This window comes from Triticum aestivum, chromosome 4A (genome assembly GCF_018294505.1).
Source record: "Triticum aestivum cultivar Chinese Spring chromosome 4A, IWGSC CS RefSeq v2.1, whole genome shotgun sequence".
In the NCBI taxonomy this organism is placed as follows: Eukaryota; Viridiplantae; Streptophyta; class Magnoliopsida; order Poales; family Poaceae; genus Triticum; species Triticum aestivum.
In genome coordinates, this window is record NC_057803.1 from 603,114,612 (window position 1) to 603,129,002 (window position 14,391).

General features: G+C 42.9%; 1 protein-coding gene across 1 annotated transcript; it reads right to left on the minus strand.

Annotated features, from left to right (window-relative positions):
* Positions 1–3,240: 3,240 nt before the first annotated feature.
* LOC123082537 (probable LRR receptor-like serine/threonine-protein kinase At3g47570) lies at positions 3,241–6,844 on the minus strand. The gene is made up of 2 exons (XM_044504858.1): positions 3,883–6,844; positions 3,241–3,756 (listed from the first exon to the last, which is right to left on the minus strand). The coding sequence occupies exons 1-2, from the start codon at positions 6,821–6,823 to the stop codon at positions 3,410–3,412; spliced, it is 3,288 nt and encodes a 1,095-aa protein (XP_044360793.1). The 5' UTR covers positions 6,824–6,844; the 3' UTR covers positions 3,241–3,409.
* Positions 6,845–14,391: the final 7,547 nt, after the last annotated feature.

Below are 14,391 nucleotides of genomic sequence, written 5' to 3' on the forward strand. Positions count from 1 at the left end.
GGTTTGTTGGATTTGATAGCCAGGGAATGGGCTAAGGATGCAGGAGGTAGCACTTCTGTCGAGCGTTGGCAGAATAAGATTAGGCATTTGAGAAGTTTCTTACGGGGTTGGGCTAAGCACCTTAGTGGAATTTATAAGGTTGAAAAGGAAAGGCTCCTTTCTCTTAGTCAGGCCCTAGACTTAAAGGCTGAATCTACGATTTTGCAACCAGCAAAGTTTCAGGTTAAACTTGATGCGGAGAAGAGGTTGAAAGAACTTCTCCGCGAAGAAGAATTGAAGTGGGCATTGCGGGCTAAGGTCCGCAAAGTTGTCCAGTGGGACGCGAACACTCAATTCTTTCACTTGATTGCTAATGGTAAGCACAGAAAGAAGAGAATCTTTCAGCTTGAACAAGATGAAGGAACTACTTTAGGACAGGACAACCTAAAACTTTACATAACCGAGTATTACAAGCAGTTATTTGGACCTCCGGAGGATAGTTGTGTGTCCCTCGATGAGTCCAGGACTGAGGATGTGCCTCAACTAACTGCCGCGGATAATGATATTTTGATTGCCCCATTCTTAGAGAAGGAGGTGTTTGATGCTATAGCATAGATGAAAAACAATAAGGCTCTCAGACCTGATGGATTCCCGGTTGAGTTTTACAAAAAAGTGTTGGCACATTATTAAGGGGGATTTGTTACCAATGTTTCATGATCTTTTCTCTGGACAGCTTCACTTATTTCACTTAAATTTTGGAACAATAACACTGCTTCCTAAGAAAACGATGCTGTGAGAATAGAGCAGTTTAGGCCGATCTGCCTTCTCAATGTTAGTTTCGAAATCTTCACCAAGGTTGGGACTAATAGGCTCACACAGATTGCGCATTATGTGGTGCAGCATTCCCAAACTGTTTTCATGCTGGACAGAAACATCCTAGAAGGGGTGGTCGTCCTTCATGAAACGCTCCATGAAATCCATTCAAAAAAATTAGATGGAGTTGTTTTTAAGGTGGATTTTGAGAAAGCGTACGATAAAGTCAAATGGCGATTCCTCCAACAGGCATTGCGTATGAAAGTTTTTGATGAAGCCTGGCGCCGCCAGGTTGAATCGTTTACGCAAAAAGGGAGTGTTGGAATTAAAGTGAATGACGATATCGGTCATTACTTCCAGACACATAAAGGCCTGAGACAAGGGGATCCCATGTCCCCTATCCTGTTTAACATTGTGGTTGATATGTTAGCAATTATGATAGGAAGGGCTAAGGAGGCTGGTCAAGTAGGTGGCTTGGTACCTCATCTTGTTGATGGAGGTGTGTCCATCCTTCAGTACGCTGATGATACAATCATCTTTATGGAGCATGACTTTGCCAAAGCGAGAAATATGAAGCTGGTGTTATGCCTTTTTGAACAATTGACCGGGTTAAAGACTAACTTTCACAAAAGCGAGTTGTTCTGTTTTGGTAGAGCCAAGGATGAATAAGAGGCTTATAGGCAATTGTTTGGGTGCGATTTGGGGGCTTTACCTTTTACTTACTTAGGTATACCAATCCACCACCGTAAGCTGACAAACAGAGAATGGAAGTGCATCGAGGACCGATTTGAAAAGAAACTGAGTTGCTGGAAGGGCAAGCTCATGTCATATGGAGGCTGATTAATTCTGATAAATTCGGTTCTCACGAGTATGCCTATGTTTCTATTGTCGTTCTTCGAAATCCCAGTTGGAGTCAGGAAAAGACTGGACTTTTATCGATCGCGATTCTTTTGGCAGGATGATGAACTAAAAAGAAAATACCGTCTAGCTAAATGGGATATCATCTGTGGACCGAAAGACCAAGGAGGTCTTGGTATTAAGAATCTTGAAGTTAAGAACAGATGCCTTCTCAGTAAGTGGCTGTGGAAGTTATCGACTGAGACTGATGCCACGTGGGCGCAAATCCTTCGTAGCAAGTATCTTCAGACCAAAACTTTGTCTCAGGTGACAGTTAGGCTGACTGACTCGCCTTTCTGGAAAGGACTTATGAAAGTCAAATAATCCCTGTTTCATAGGACAAAGTTTATTATTGGTAACAGTGCTAGTACACGATTCTGGGAGGATACTTGGCTCGAAGAGACACCCTTAGCCATTCAATACCCGTCTTTATATCGTATTGTTCAATGACGTGAGGTGTTCGTTGCAACGGTATTTCAATCTATTCCCCTTAATATTCAGTTCAGACGGTCGCTAGCGGGCAATCGTTGGGAAGAATGGCTCCGTCTAGTAAGTAGACTGATGGAGGTTCAGCTTTCTCAACAACCCGATGAATTACGCTGGAAGCTTACTAGGTCTGGAGTATTCACAGTTAAATCAATGTATATTGACGTTATCAATTCGAGCTTCATTCCTAGCTCTAAGCATGTTTGGGCTGTCAAAGTTCCTTTGAAAATAAAAGTGTTTATGTGGTTTGTCCATAAACAAGTTATTTTAACCAAGGACAACTTGACAAAGCGTAATTGGACAGGCCCTACTAGGTGTAGTTTCTGTGATCGGAATGAGACGATCAAACACCTTTTTCTTGATTGCCTGCTAGCCAAAGTTTTATGGCGGACGGTCCATATTGCTTTTAATGTTACTCCACCAAGTTCTGTCAACATGTTATTTGGGACGTGGCTTAACGGGATAGAGCCCGACTTAGCGAGACATATTCACGTAGGAGTCTGCGCCTTGCTGTGGGCTATTTGGAATTGCAGAAATGATTTGGATTTTAACAGGACAACACCCATTCATTTTTTGCAGGTTATTTTCTGAGCCACGTCATTGATCCGTTCGTGGTCGCTACTCATTCCGACGGAGGCCAGAGAGCATTTGGTTACTGGATCTATCCGCTGGAAGATGGTAGCTCGGTATATCTTCAACCGGTTTGGATGGCGGTCATGTAATAGGATAGGCAATTAGTTTACATATCTCTGGCGTCCTTTATTTGGCTAGTTTGTATTCTAGCTTTTCTGGCTCTGCGTGAGCTCTTTTTTTGTCGTTGGGAGACTTTTAGACTTTCAGACCTGTTTGGAACATATTTATTTGTTTAATAAGAAGGCTGTATGCATCATTCTGATGCAGAGGCCGGGGCATCCCCTTTTCGGAAAAAAGCAACGAAGATGATGCCCCTATCACCTGTCTCTGTCTGCTTATCACAAGTTGCAGTCCAGCATGACAGGATAGAGTGTGGAGGGAGCATGACTTATACACATAGCCTACGCCCACATTATGACAACTCAATTAAAGAACCGTTTTGAAACTAAGGCAAGGTTATTACAAGTACTAATAATTTCAACAGAAACGGCAGCACCGACACAAGACGCGTCGGGGGACAACGCTCGGTGCGTGCCCACTGATGTTCCTTTTTTTTTCCTGACAATTCACTCATGGGGCGGCGCTCCTTGCTGCTCTATGCTCATGTTGTCCCTTTGGTGTACTCCACTTTAATCTTCTTCAACCTCACAACAATGTCGCTCATTGTCATCCTCTCGTCAAGCGAGTCGCTGGAGCAGAGCAAGCCCAGCTCAAACACCGGCACAAGAAAGCCTTCCAAGCTGACACTCGAAGAAGAGCCACATAGTAACTGGTCATCCACGACATTGACAACCTCCCTAGGAAACGCCTCAAGCACCCACTTTCTGAGGCTGAGATCTCCAACAAAAAATGCATCTGTGGGTCTCCTTCCAGTCAAGACTTCAAGTAGCATGATTCCGTAGCTGAAGACATCGCTCTTTCTCGATGCTCTTCCAATGGACCCATACTCTGCTCACGGACATGGAATTAAATTATTTTCTGGCACGACATGGAATTAATTTATAAACAAAACATTAAATCATGACGGATTAAACATAATTAATTAAAAGTGAAATTAATGTACCATTTACAAACCTGGTGCCATGTAGCCAACAGTTCCGGGCATGCTCGAATAAATCACGGAGCTATTATCACCAAGTAACAGCCTTGCGATGCCAAAGTCTGCAACATGTGCCGTCATGTCCTTGTCGAACAACACATTGCTTGGCTTCAGGTCACAGTGCAAGATCACCTGGTGGTGCTCATGGTGCAGATACTCCATTGCCATGGACACGTCGAGCAAGATGCCCAACCTCTCAAGGAACCCCAAGTTCCTTGTGCCTCCAGAGTAGTGAAGGAGCATTTCTAAGCTGCCATTGGGCATGTATGGCAGCACCAACGCTCTGAAATCAAGGTTGGAGCAGGTGTTGAGAATCTTTATCAAGTTGCGGTGGCGCGTCATGCGTAGCACACCACACTCGGCATCGAAGCTTCTAATGGCTTGTTCCAACTGCATGTCAAGAACCTTTATTGCAACCACCACACCATTGCTTAGTTGGCCCTTAAAAACTTTTCCAAAGCTTCCAGACCCCAACAAGTTGCTCTCGCTAAAATTTTGAGTGGCACGAACAAGGTCATGGTAGGAGACCAACTGATGGCTAACCATGCCAGCAGACACTGTCATCCCTTGATGCCTCTTAATTTTCTTTTTGATCATTGCATATATGCATAAAGCCACAACTCCAGTTACTACGATGACTGTAGGGAGCAAAATTTTCAGCATGTGGTCGCTTTTTCCTTGGGTAGTGTTACGTGGACACCGTGAAAATCCAAAAGCTGAAGCACCACATAGCCCCGAGTTCCCCATCAAGGATTGCAGGCTGATGTTTGAGAAAACACCTCCTTCGGGTATCTGTCCTTGTAGGTTATTGTAAGAGAGGTTCAGACTTGTGAGGATAGTAAAATTGGCTAGGTACTTTGGGATGGTACCAGAGATGTGGTTATGGGATAAGTCCAAAGTTTGCAAGCTGGTTAGTTTGGCAAAAGAGTTAGGAATCGAATTACCAAACGAATTGTGTGATATGTTAAAGAAGGATATCATTTGGAGTTGTCCAATTGAATCTGGGAGGCTACCGACCAAATGGTTGGTAGAGATATCAATGTGATTAATTTGTTTCAAATAGCCTATGTCAACTGGCAATGTGCCATTCAAAAGGTTTTGAGATAGATCTAGCTGAAGGAGACTATCAAGATGAAACAAACTTGGTGGTATAGTGGATGATAACTGGTTACCAGATAACACTAGGTGTTCTAACCTGCTGAGGTTACCAATGTAATCTGGTATGGAACCAGTGAATTCATTGTCGTACAGGACCAAAGCTTCTAGATTTTTTAGCATTGTAATCTGAGATGGGATGGGGCCAAACAAGTTATTTGTATCGAGCTCAAGCCACTGTAGATTCTCCATCATCATGATGGATTGTGGAATTACGCTGTGCAACTGGTTTATTGAAAGATCTATCGTAGTGAGACCGGTTAAATTTGAAATCGTTGGTGGAATTTCCCCAACTAAGTTGATTTCACTCGCCAAAAATATTTGCAGCTGGCTCGATAGATTTCCTACATAGTCAGGGAGGCTACAACCAGTGAAATTATTCGAATTGATGGCAAGCACCCGGAGCTTTCTAAACTTTGTAAACATGGACAAGAAGTTGAGATCTCCCTTTAGGCGATTTCTTGAAATATCAAAATGCTCCAAAGAGTGCATGTTTCCAATTGTTGTAGGCACCTGTCCGACCAACAGATTTTTTTCCAATTCTAGGAATGCTAATTCAGATAAGTTACCAAGAGAAGCTGGAACGGATCCAGTTAGTTGATTATATCCAATAATCAAGACTGAGAGTTGACCTAGCTGTCCAATTTCTACCGGAATGGGCCCGATCAAATTGCATGATCCCAGTTCTAGAACACTTAGAGAAGTCATGTTGCCAAGTACAACAGGTATTGTACCGACAAGGTCGTTATCATTGAGGAATAGGAAGCTGAGTTGAGTCAGTTTGGCCAACCATGTCGGAACAACACCTTCAAATGAGTTCTCGCCAAGGGAAAGAGTTTGGAGGTATGGACAAGATGCAAAGCCCAATGGAATCTGACCTGTGAAACTATTACCTTGGATTTCGATTTCTTCTAGCACCGGGAGACTAAAACTTTGGTTGTTGGGGATTGAACCTGTTAAGTTGTAGTTTAAAGCGAAACTGATAAAATATAGTTTAGACATGTTGAAGATTGCTGGAGGCACCGGTCCAGTAAGAGTATTGGCTTGTACGCTAAAGAACTCGAGGATCTGCAAGGAGCCAATGCTATATGGTATTGGCCCTGTCAAGCTGTTGTTGCCAAAGTTCAGAAAACTTAATAAAGAAGTATTGTTGAATAGATTACTTGGTATTGAGCCACTAAGGTAATTCCCGAAGAGATTCAAATTGCCAAGACTGTGTAGGTTCTGTAGCTCTGCCGGAATTGAACCAGAGAGATGGTTAAGATATAGGGCAAGAACTTGAAGCCTTGTTAGGTTTCCTATGCTAGTAGGGATGCTACCTGACAGGCTATTGCACCCAAGATATAAAAACTTGAGGCGATGCAGTCTTCCAATCTCGTTGGGAATTGACCCGGTGAGGTTGGTATTATTGAGGTTTAGCACAGAGAGGAAGGAGAGGTTACCAAGGTGAGGAGCAAGAGATCCATATAGGGAAACGTCCGGTAGCTCAACAGCAGTGACGCGCTGCCTGCGCCGGCTGCACGAGACACCAACCCAGTGGCAGAAGGACGTACCAGCTGTCCAGTTGCCGGACAAGACGCCACCTGGGTCGGAGACCTTGGCTTTGAAAGCCAGCAGCGCGGCAAGGTCAGTGTCGCTGCCGGCGCGACCATTGGTCATCGTTGGAGAAGAAGCCGAGATGGCTGGTGGTAATACTAGCAGTAGTAGTACTACGATGATAGAAATGAGGGCAGATGATGATGATGATGATAGAGTGGTCATTGAGCTAGCTAACCCGAGAGAGATGAGGTGATATGCCGTCCGTGACAAGTGAGAGCTAGCCGCGCATACATATATAGGCTTTCTCTTCTGCAGAGTTCAGTAATAGTTGTTGTAATCGACCGGACTGAAGCGTTCCTAACGAGTCCGGTTTCCGCACAAGTATGTAGCTAACACGACTGATGCCTACGCATAATTCTACGTCGGATTCTTAAGCCACTTTATTTGTATCTCTTTGTGGGCGGAGTCAAGTACAGATACGTGCATACGCCACTACCATTTGCCCCCACTCCAATTACTAGATGATAATTAAGGATCCCCCGTGGACCACAACTAAAAGCGGTCTTCATTCGTCCCGTGCTACAATGATCCAGGTAGAAGGATGGTCGGCCGTGTCACTAACCTACCTCCTTGACTGGCCTTCACGTTAGCAGCAATAACCTTCCGTCAAAAGGAGGCATATGTTGGATGGCTGACTTCACTCAACATCAAAAAGATTATTAACATAACACATCGGGGGTTCAAACATCGCGTGGTGGATCAAGATGAACATGGCGATTGCAAAAAAGTAAATTCATACCAACTACTGTATTACAATGAGATGAAGATGGGATGGCCATGATCTCCTCTTGATGAGTGGTTGCGGCCAAGGGCGAATCTACTAGGGGTGCTTTAACAGGCTTGAGCCCCCCCCCCTCCAGCACTGAAAACGAGTTTTTTATTACTAGTCTCAAGGTTCAACTCAGCCACATGCTAGCCCAACCCAACATGTATTTGCATGATGCAGGCTTGTATAAACTTTTAGCCCACCCTCTATTTTCTGCCTAGATTCACCACTGGTTGCGGCGGGGGAGTCCTTGGATCAATTCCCTCTCTAAAACCTTGTGCAGGCTAGGGTTCTACCTTCTGGGCGTGTTTCTGGATGTTTTCTTCTCTCTCTCCTCATCTAAAAGCACAAGGGTGAAGTACTTTGCCAGGCAGAGGCGGCGACGCTTGGTACCACCGGTGGCACAAGCGCACACACGCGTACTAGACGGCTACGCCGTCTTTGGCTCTGAAGCCTCATGCACAACTTGTTTCTTCTCCCTCTTCACTAGTAGGAAACAGGGCATTAGTCCCGGTCCCGGTTCTGAAATCGGGACTAAAGGCCCCCACTTTTAGTCCCAGTTGTGTTACGAACCGGGATTAAAGAGACTCCACGTGGCCGCTTCACAGCGCTCGGGCAGGAGGACCTTTAGTCCTGGTTGGTAAGACCAATCGGGACTAAAAGGCTGTGCTTTTGTTTTGTCAAAGGAGGGGTTTGGGGGTTTTAAAGCGAGGGGTTTCATTTTTATTTTATGTTTTCCATCCAACTCAACGTGAGCTACTAATAGCAATGAAGGAACCGTTACACAACATCATCATGAATATATATATATATATATATATATATATATATATATATATAGAGAGAGAGAGAGAGAGAGAGAGAGAGAGAGAGAGAGAGAGAGAGAAGTGACCTCTTTCTCCGTGCTTGATCGAACAACAAGTTTCCCCCCGCTTTGTATACAAGTTTTCGTACATATATACACGTTCATGCATATATACAAATAACATATCTTACCTTCGATCCCTAATATCTAATTACCAACATCCAGTTCCACTTCCCGATGATGTTTTTCAGTTATAGCTATGACCTCTTCAAGGAAGAATCCCGCCAATTCCTCTCGAATTGCCTTTAAGCGATCCATTGGTAGGAGATCGTCCCACCAAAAAAAAGGTAGGAGATCATCCCACATCCGCATGATTCACATGATCTATTATGCTAATATTAGCAGAATAATTATTCTGCTAACACTTCCGAACTGCACGCTCAACGGAAGTGCACATCATTTGTAGAAGCAAGAGAACTGCACTTCTCAGGCGAGTGAACTTCACGTCACAAAAATCTGTACGAGAACGAGACGTGTAATATATCGTTGGAAAGCTATGGATTAGGCACAATTTTGTAATGTAGAATCTTTTTGGAGATTCACCACGGTTTAAGAGCAGTTTCGAGAATGGTGCGGCGCATGACGAGTGGCAGCAAGTGTTTTTTCGTGATTTTTTCTAAACCGCTTGTTGGAATGAAGCAAATGATACATTGTTGGAAAGATATCGTCGAGGCGCAACTTATTCATATGTATTATTTTCTCTAATTCATTACGATTTAAGAGGAATTTTAAATTTTGTAAATCGCGAAATTGGGGTTTTTCAAATAATTTGCAATTTTTTGTATTGTTTTCGCTCCAGTTTTTAACCGTTTGTCGAAACGAGGTGTGCGATACTCCATTGAAATGCTATGGTCGAGGCGCAACTTTCATATGTAGAATTTGTTTTCATATTCCTTACGGTTTTAAGTTAATTTTGAAAACCGTTGGCAGACGACAAGTGGCAGCGGCCCTTTTTGCGAAATTTTTACAAACCGCTGGTTTGAATGATCCAAATTATACACCGTTGAATAGTTATCAACGAGAAGTAACTTTTTCATGTAGAACACACTCTCTAGTTCCTTACGCTTTAAGAATAGTTTAATTTTTACCGAAATGCGGACACTCTGTTTTTCGCGACGCACAAATTGATGTGTGTTCTGCATCAGGCAACCGAACGCACTGCTTCAGACTTAAAATCGCATTGCATCGGTGACTTAAGTGAACTTCATTATTTCTTTTGTCGAACGTAAATTTTTCTCAGACGAAGAAGTGAAGTGCGCTTCACATCAGGCGTAAATGAACCGCAAAAGTATGGAGACGTGAACCGCATTACTCTGTTTGTCATTTCGGTAGAAAAAAGATTCTTGCACTTGTTGGGAAACGTAATTCAAATTTTTCCTACGATCATGCAAGATCTATCTAGGAGAAGCATAGCAACTAGAGGGGAGAGTGTCTTCATACCCTTGAAGAACGCAAAGCGGAAGCGTTTATCAATGTGGTTGATGTAGTCGTACACCTTCACGATCCGTCCGATCAAGTAACGAAAGTATGACACCTCCGCGTTCAGCACACGTTCAGCTCGATGACGTCCTCGCCTTCTTGATCCAGTAAGACAGGCGAAGTAGTAGATGAGTTCCGGTAGCACGACAGCGTGGTGATGGTGTTGATGAAGAACAATCTCCGCAGGGCTTCACCAAGCACAACGAAAACTATGACGAAGGATAAACTAGAGGGACGGGGTTGCCGGCACACGGCTTGGTGTTTCTTAATGTGTCTTTGGTGCTAGCCCTACCCCTCTATTTATATGTTGGACCCTGGGGTCGAAACTTGGAGTAAAAGCCTACTCAGAGTCGGTTTTGCCCGCAAGGAAGAGTCCTACTCGGACTTTCAGGACCAGAAGCCACAGTCCTTGGCGTCTGGCCCAGACGCCATGGGCCTCATCTTCTGGCCCAGGGCCAGACACCAGGGTCTCCAGCGTTTGGCCCCCTGGCCTCAGCAAAACTTCTTTTGCACCGACCTAAAGCCTCGTGGGCTTCATCCCTTGGCCGAACCATATCATCCTATATATCAATCTTTACCTCCAGACCATTCCGGAGCTCCTCATCATGTCCGTGATCTCATCCGGGACTCTGAACAACATTCGCTCACCAACATACATAACTCATATAGTACTATATCGTCAACGAACGATAAGCGTGCGAACCATATGGGTTCGAGAACTATGTAGACATGACCGAGACACCACTCTGGTCAATAACCAATAGCGGAACCTGGATGCCCATATCGGTTCCTACATATTCTACGAAGATCTTTATCGGTCAAACCTTATGACAACATACGTTATTCCCTTTGTCATCGGTATGTTACTTGCCTGAGATTCGATCATCGGTATCCTCATACCTAGTTCAATATCGTTACTGGAAAGTCTCTTTACTCATTCCGTAATGCATCATCCCGTAACTAACTCATTAGTCACATTGCTTGCAAGGATTATAGTGATGTGCATTACCGAGAGGGCCTAGAGATACCTCTCCGATACTCGGAGTGACAAATCCCAATCCTGATCTATGCCAACCCAACAAACACCTTCGGAGACACCTGCAGAGCATCTTTATAATCACCCAGTTACGTTGGGATGTTTGATAACACATAAGGTGTTCCTCTGGTATTCGGGAGTTGCAAAATCTCATAGTCAAAGGAATATGTATAAGTCATGAAGAAAGCAATAGCAGTAAAACTTAATGATCATTATGCTAAGCTAACGGATGGGTCTTGTCCATCACATCATTCTCCTAATTATGTGACCCCGTTCATCAAATGACAACACATGACTATGGCCAGGAAACTTAACCATCCTTGATTAACGAGCTAGTCAAGTAGAGGCATCCTAGGGACACTTTGTTTTGTCTATGTATTCACACATCTATCAAGTTTTCGGTTAATAAAATTCTAGCATGAATAATAAACATTTATCATGATATAAGAAAATATAAATAACATCTTTATTATTGCCTCTAAGACATATTTCCTTCAGTCTCCCACTTGCACTAGAGTCAATAATCCAGTTCACATCGTCATGTGATTTAACACCAATAGTTCACATCTTTATGTGATTAGTTCACATCGCCATGTGACTAACACCCAAAGGGTTTACTAGAGTCAATAATCCAGTTCACATCGCTATGTGATTAACACCCAAAGAGTACTAAGTTGTGATCATGTTTTGCTTGTGAGAGAAGTTTAGTCAACGGGTCTGCCACATTCACAGCCGTATGTATTTTGCAAATTTTCTATGTCTACAATGCTTTGCATGGAGCTACTCTAGCTAATTGCTCCCACTTTCAATATGTATCCAGATTGAGACTCAGAGTCATCCGGATCGGTGTAAAAGCTTGCATCGACGTAACTCTTTATCACCTCCATAACCGAGAAATATTTCCTTAGTCCTCTTAGGTAACTAAGGATAACTTTGACTGCTGTCCAGTGATCCACTCCTTGATCACTATAGTACCCCTTGCCAAACTCGTGGCAAGGTACACAATAGGTCTGGTACACAGCATAGCATACTTTATAGAACCTATGGCTGAGGCATAGGGAATGCCTTTCATTCTCTTTCTATTTTCTGCCGTGGTTAAGTTTTGAGTCTTACTCAACTTTGCACCTTGCAATACAAGCAATAACTCCTTCTTTAAATGTTCCATTTTGAACTACTTCAAAATCTTGTCAAGGTATGTACTTATTGAAAAAAAATCTTATCAAGCGTCTTGATCTATCTCTATAGATCTTGATGCCCAATTTGTAAGCAGCTTTACCGAGGTCTTTCTTTGAAAAACTTCTTTCAAATACTCCTTTATCCTTTCCAGAAAATTCTACATCATTTCCGATCAACAATATTTCATTCACATATACTTATCAGAAAGGCTGTAGTGCTCCCACTCACTTTCTTGTAGATACAGGCTTCACTGCAAGTATGTATAAAACTATATGCTTTGATCAACTCATCAAAGCGTATAGTCCAACTCTGAGATGCTTGCACCAGTCCATAGATGGATCGCTGGGGCATGCACACTTTGTTAGCACCTTTAGGATTGAGAAAACCTTCTGGTTGCATCATATAGAACTCTTCTTTAACAAATCCATTAAGGAATGCAATTTTGACATCCATTTGCCAGATTTCATAAAATGTGGCAATTGCTAACATGATTCGGACAGACTTAAGCATCGCTATGGGTGATAAGGTCTCATCGTAGTCAACTCCTTGAACTTGTCGAAAACCTTTCGCAATAAGTCGAGCTTTGTAGACATTAACATTACCGTCAGTGTCAGTCTTCTTCTTGAAGATCCATTTGTTCTCTATGGCTTGCCGATCATCGGGCAAGTCAAACAAAGTCCACACTTTGTTCTCATACACGGATCCCAGCTCAGATTTCATGGCCTCAAGCCATTTCCCGGAATCTAGGCTCATCATTACTTCCTCATTTCGTAGGTTCGTCATGGTCTACTAACATGACTTCCAGAACAGGATTACCATACCACTCTAGTGCGGAACGTGCTCTGGTTGACCTACGAGGTTCGGTAGTAACTTGATCCGAAGTTTCATGATCATTATCATTAGCTTCCTCACTAATTGGTGTAGGCATCACTCGAACTAATTTCTGTGATGAACTACTTTCAAATTCGGGAGAAGGTACAATTACCTCATCAAGTTCTACTTTCCTCCCACTCACTTCTTTTGAGAGAAACTCCTTCTCTCGAAAGGATCCATTCTTAGCAACAAAAATCTTGCCTCCGGATCTGTGATAGAAGGTGTACCCAACAGTTTCTTTTGGGTATCCTATGAAGACGCACTTCTCCAATTTGGGTTCAAACTTATTAGGCTGAAGCTTTTTCACATAAGCATTGCATCCCCAAACTTTAAGAAACGACAGCTTAGGTTTCTTGCTAAACCACACTTCATACGGTGTCGTCTCAACGGATTTAGACGGTGCCCTATTTAGCGTGAATGCAACAGTCTCTAATGCATAACCCCAAAATGATAGTGGTAAATCGGTAAGAGACATAATAAATCGCATCATATCTAATAAAGTACGGTTATGATGTTCAGACACACCATTACGCTGTGGTGTTGCAGGTGGCGTGAGTTATGAAACTATTCCACATTGTTTTAAATGAAGGCCAAACTCGTAACTCAATTATTCGCCTCCGCGATCAGATCGTAGAGACTTTATTTTCTTGTTACAATTGTTCTCCACTTTACTCTGAAATTCTTTGAACTTTTCAAATGTTTCAGACTTGTGTTTCATTAAGTAGATGTACCCATATCTGCTCAAATCATCTGTGAAGGTCAGAAAATAACGATACTTGCCGCAAGCCTCAACACTCATCGGACCGCATACATCTGTATGTATTATTTCAAATAAGTCTATAGCTTGCTCCATTGTTCCGAAGAACAGAGTTTTAGTCATCTTGCCCATGAGGCATGGTTCACAAGTACCAAGTGATTCATAATCAAGTGATTCCAAAAGTCCATCAGTATGGAGTTTCTTCATGCGCTTTACACCAGTATGACCCAAACGGCGTGCCACAAATAAGTTGCACTATCATTATCAACTTTGCATCTTTTGGCTTCAATATTATGAATATGTGTATGAATACTATCGAGATTCAACAAAAATAGACCACTCATCAAGGGCGCATGACCATAAAATATATTACTCATATAAATAGAACAACCATTATTCTCTGATTTAAATGAATAACCGTCTCGCATCAAACAAGATCCAGATATAATGTTCATGCTTAATGCTAGCACCAAATAACAATTATGCAGGTCTAAAACTAACCCCGAAGGTATATGTAGAGGTAGCGTCCCGACGGCGATCACATCGACTTTTGAACCATTTCCCACGCGCATCATCACCTCGTCCTTAGCCAATCTTCGCTTAATCTTTAGCTCCTGTTTCGAGTTGCCAATATGAGCAACATAACCAGTATCAGATACCCAGGCGCTACTATGAGCATTAGTAAGGTACACATTAATAACATGTATATCAAATATACCTTTGACTTTGCCATCCTTCTTATCCGCCAAATACTTGGTGCAGTTCCGCTTCCAGTGAC

Excerpts from the sequence above, each read along its gene's own strand:
- LOC123082537 (XM_044504858.1), bottom strand. The coding sequence starts at position 6,823 with ATGACCACTCTATCATCATCATCATCATCTGCCCTCATTTCTATCATC. Across the intron at positions 3,757-3,882 it reads TGTTGGCTACATGGCACCAG|AGTATGGGTCCATTGGAAGA; the intron begins GTTTGTAAATGG and ends GTCCGTGAGCAG.